Genomic DNA, 4,733 nt, shown 5'->3' with positions numbered 1-4,733 from the left:
CTGCCTGCTTTTTCTTCACACCGATTTAACTTCACAAAAGTCTCAAAATGGGAGGCAAAAAGAAACTCGCCTGGCCCCAAAGCAGATGGAGCTCAGGGTAGTAGGCCTTTTCCCAAACTTGGCCTTAAAAAAAAAAAAAACCCACCCACAAGTCTCAGGAGCCTGCGCATTAAAGCGGGCAGTGCAGCAGCTTTCCCGCCGGTTTTCTGCGGAATGTGGCGCAGCGGCCACGCCGCGGGGTGGAGCGCATGTTGCGGTGTCCTTGCTAGATGCGAAAGGAGGTGCCAGAAACTTTAAACCTCAGCCAGAGTACAACGTGTCCACTTAGACGGCGGTAAGTGCCGCCATTTTCTTTGCGGACAAACACCGGGAGAAGTTAGCGGCTCCACTTTTGCCCCGTTAAGCGGCGTGGGGAGCGCAGCCCGCGCCCTCAGCACTTTGGTGACGTGGAATCCGGGTTCCCCCTTTGGGGGCTGATTTCTAGTGACACGTCGAATTTTGCCAAGGCGGGGAAAGGGACGCCGCTTCTGTCCCGGATGTAAGATGGCGGCGCGGGGGGGTGCGGCCTAGCGGGGCGGTCACGTGGTGGGGAGTAGCGCGCGAGCCTCCTTAAGTGGTCTCTATGGTTCGACCGACTCACTGGAGCAGCGGAGCGCGAGACGGGGCGTGTGTCCGTGGGCGCCGGGCTCTCGCCGCTGCCACCCATCCCGCAGCCCGGCCCGGTTTCAGTTTTACGGGGTTTTTGTTTGTTTTCTTCTCGCCTCCTGCAGAGGGGCACGGGATTTCCCCGAAGGGTACTGAGGAGCGGGTGGCCTGGGGACTTCCGGGCTGTGCCTGGGTTTTCTGGCCGCGGCGCCGGAGCCGCTGTCCGCCTCCGCAGGAAGCGCCCCGGGCGTTCTACCGAGCGGAGAGCCGGCCCCGCGCGCGTGTGCCGAGAGCGCGGCGCCCGTGGGCCCCAGCCGCCACCCAGCCCCCACCGCGGGGCGGGGAGGGGCGCGGGCGGTACGTCCCGGAGACGTGGCGGGAGCGCGGTGGAGACGGCTCGGAGCTCGCGACGGGCGAAGCGCGGGAGCGCTGCTCGCTGCCTCACTGGAATGGTCCGGGTCCCGCAGGCGCCGGCTGCGCTTTTGCCGCCCATTTCCTGCTGTCGAGCGGCCTGGGGGACGGCGTCCCCTCGGGGCGGCAGAGGGAGCGGCTGCCTGGGACAGGACCTCTGGGCACCTTTTCTCTCCAGAGCGCTCGGTTACGTAGAGGACCCTGGCTCGGCCTCCCCCGGGCGCCGGCGCCGCGAAGATGCCGGGAGCTCCCGGGGTGCGGCCGAGCGGCGCGGCGCTGGGCGGGGTCTGCAGGCGCGGCGCGGCGAAGAGCAGGGGCGCGGGGTCGGCGGCGGCGGCGGCGGAGGAACGACGGAGGAGCACCGGAGTCGCTTCGCTCGCCTCAGCGTGGTCCGGTGCCTCCCCGACACCATGGCCCTGGCTGAGGTAGTAGTTTGTGCTGTTGGTCGGGTTGTGACATTGCCCGCTGTGGAGATAACTGCGCAAGCTACTGCCTTGCTAGTGCTGGTGATGCTCAGCGCCGCGGAGGACAATGGCTGGGAATCCCCTTTGTTTTCCGGGGCGCGGGGGCAGCCCGCGGAGCCCCGGCCTCAGCGACCGCCACGGAAACCGTTAGTTGTATGGTTTCCCGGAGGGAGGAAGGAATTGCGGGGACGGGGGCGGACAGGGACTTTTGTAAAGCTGGGGGAAGACCTAAATCTCTGGATCCGCTATTTGCTTTTGAAGGAAGGAATGAAATTGAGTAATTGACACGGATAACTTTACCATCCTAAATAATTTGAACGCTTCTTTCAGTAGTTGATGCACGATTTAGTTAGTGCGTATTTTGCGCACTTCATTCTTTATGAATCGGATTTGCGTGAGGTACCTCGTGCAGAACCGGCATAGGGGGTAGAATAGTCGACCCATTAAAGTTTATGCCTTAACATTTCGATTTTGTTTATTTGGTATGTTCCCTCTGTAAATCTAAGAGTTTTCAAAATATAAACCCAAAGCAATTAAAAGTTTCTGTTTAAACTTTGTTTTGCAGCTCCTTGAATGAGAAGATTGAATTTATAGTTAAACGCTCTGTTGAGGTTTTTTTTAAATGTATGAGGCAAATAAATTCTTTTTACAGTATGCTGTGTTGTTTTGTTTTGTTTTTTAATTTACCTTTGGGGGCTCCTTGTGCCAGTGTGGTGGTGGTGGCTTTTGGCCTTTGATTCTCATGCTGTATAGTCGTTGCTCATCAGTGTGGGAGGAAAGGATCTAGGTAGGCGCTAAAAGTGTGGTTTGTGGATACTCTGAGTTTAAAAATCTTAATATTTTCCATTTTAATTTGTGAGGGACCACTGTTCCCTCAGTTTTTAATAAAACGTAGTTTGGAAAACTAATGAAATGACTTGGTATTTTAAATACTCCGAGATCTGGGTAGAAAAAGATGATGATTGTACTTTTAAAATTTTAATTTCCCTGAGAAAAATTAGTGGTAAATTTTAATACTTTCCTTAGAAAACAGATCTGGTTTTGATTTGTGTAGAAGAATTAACTTTGAATGGTGTAATCACAAGCATTCTATGGTTTAATTTTGGATGCATAATTGAGAAAAATAAGGCAGTTCTTTGCCTAGAAAAAGGCACATGTAAGGAGAAAAATTTTTTAAGCCAACTGAATCCTGTTAGTCCCCTCCAGCAAGAGTTTGTTGCTTTCATAATTCAAAAGTGATCTAATAAGTGTGTCTTGATTTAGTTTGGTTTAGCTTTTTGAGATAACCTTACTCAGTCTGATCTGGTCTGGATGGAGCTGCCTCATTGTGGGAAGGACAGTAGAGAACCTTTTATTGACTAAATCTTAAAACGCATAAAATATCTGAACGTTGGCTTTTTGAGTTTGCTATCTTTTGATATCAAAGAGCAAAGTAAATTTAGATTTTATTAAGTGCCAGTTCTTTTAAAGGATGAAAGTCTCTGGGTGCTATGTAAAATCTTGATTTACAGAGAAGCTAATAAAATTCTAATTTTCATTTCCCAGAACAGTTCATCCAAGCAACCAAGGTAATCCTCATCCCACAGGTCCTCATCTTTCCATTATACTGTAGAACATTTTATAGGGGATCAACAGTTGTTAATTTGTACCCCAAAGTGTTACCGATTCTGCCAGTAATTTATTGAACTTGAATAGACATCAGGTAGGAAGCTGAAGTGGATGTACAAAGTATTCATAGTTTATCCTCTGCTTTTAAAGTAAATTTCATCCAGAATTGCCCACATATTAGGAACATTTTGAGTTGTTGGATATAAAGTACTTCCATATGTTTTTCTTGTTTGCTAAATTACAAAGAAGATACTGCCCCAACCAACTTGTTTTTAGTACCGTAGTTATATTTCTACCCTAATCTCTAGTTTTAAAAATTAGCCTTTCATGAATTTCACTTTACTATTTCTGTACATTGATGAAAATTACCTGCTGAACATTTTTACTATTGACAGTTTACTACAAAGATGAAATTGCTTTGTCAAAAGTACAATTTTGCAGTTGATATTTTTGACATTTACTTGGTGTTATTAACTTTTTTGTTGATCTGTTGTCAAACACTGAAATTTGTAATAGCAGAAAACCACTGATGGGAAAGAATAAAGCAATATTTTGGGTGTCCTCAATAAGTGCCAGACCAAAGGAAAGCTGAGTTATGGTAATAACATTTTAATAAATGTTGTTTCAAATTACTGGAAATAAAGATGTTAATTTTGTGTATGAAACACCTGGAGAAGATTCTTAGGGAAGAGTTCTGTCTTATGATTTAAAGTCAGAATTCCTATTTGTTAATCTTACATATAAAAATTTTGTTTATAAGGTATTTAAACATGAAATTGCCTTTTGGTAGGTGAGCCAGGGTATACATAAGACATTGCATCTTGTGGAGTGGGCTCAGAAGAATTTTTGCCAGAGGAACCTGACAGCAGAGATTAGCTCTTCAGTGTGTGGGAACTAGGTGCCAAGAAGACTTTGATTTCTTCATTAACTGCCCATTCTTTCTCCCTCTTGTGTGTTACACCCACTACCTCCATAGTGTGGGGTGGAAGAAACGGGTAAGAGATACTACTTTACTTCCTCCAAATTAAGACTCCTTTCTGTAATTTCTGTAACAAAAGAAAAATAGGACAGTCATCTTCAAAAGTGAATTAGGCCAGATCGGTAATACCCAAGAGGAGAATGAGGACCATTGTCATAAAATCTAAAATGTCATTGAAGTCACTGATAGCTAGCTGATTCAGATAGAAATATTAAAACCACTCAAATGATTGTCTAACACAGTTCACCACGTATTTTTGTTATCACTCTGAGGCACTGTGGGGGAAAAGCACAATAATTCGCTGGATCACTGCCACAAAGGTCAATGCAGCTAGAAAAGATAGGACCCCAAGTACTTAAGAATCAAAGTGTGGGCAGGTGAGAGAAGCATTAGTGACCTAGGTTACCTTTTGAGACTTGGCAGAAAAAGTGGGTAAAAGAGCTGAGGGGAGAGAAGTATGGAGCACTTAGAATAGATAACTGTAACTTAGAGGTTTTGATGTTTGTTGCCTCTAATAGTCATTCTAAAAGTGCAATTGGAGTCTTCAAGTTGAGCATTACAATTGCGGTTTATTCTCAGTGATGCTCTGACTGGCTTACATTTTAGCCTTGTATTATCTGCTGTAA

The 4,733-nt window shown here is 46.7% G+C and overlaps 1 protein-coding gene and 1 non-coding gene across 2 annotated transcripts; both read left to right on the top strand.

Moving 5' to 3' along the window:
- The first annotated feature begins 543 nt into the window (after window positions 1-543).
- LOC121819183 (uncharacterized) lies at window positions 544-2,174 on the top strand. Its single transcript, XM_060413671.1, has 2 exons — window positions 544-549; window positions 597-2,174. Exons 1-2 carry the CDS (start codon window positions 544-546, stop codon window positions 1,803-1,805), a joined length of 1,215 nt encoding a protein of 404 aa, XP_060269654.1. The 3' UTR covers window positions 1,806-2,174.
- MIRLET7I (microRNA let-7i) lies at window positions 1,473-1,556 on the top strand. Its single transcript, NR_107939.1, has one exon. It is a non-coding gene; the product is annotated as a microRNA let-7i (primary transcript).
- Window positions 2,175-4,733: the final 2,559 nt, after the last annotated feature.

The sequence above is a fragment of the Ovis aries genome, chromosome 3 (assembly GCF_016772045.2).
Source record: "Ovis aries strain OAR_USU_Benz2616 breed Rambouillet chromosome 3, ARS-UI_Ramb_v3.0, whole genome shotgun sequence".
NCBI classification, from domain to species: domain Eukaryota; kingdom Metazoa; phylum Chordata; class Mammalia; order Artiodactyla; family Bovidae; genus Ovis; species Ovis aries.
The sequence above is the reverse complement of the archived record's forward strand: the minus strand, read 5'-3'. Positions and strand labels throughout refer to the sequence as shown.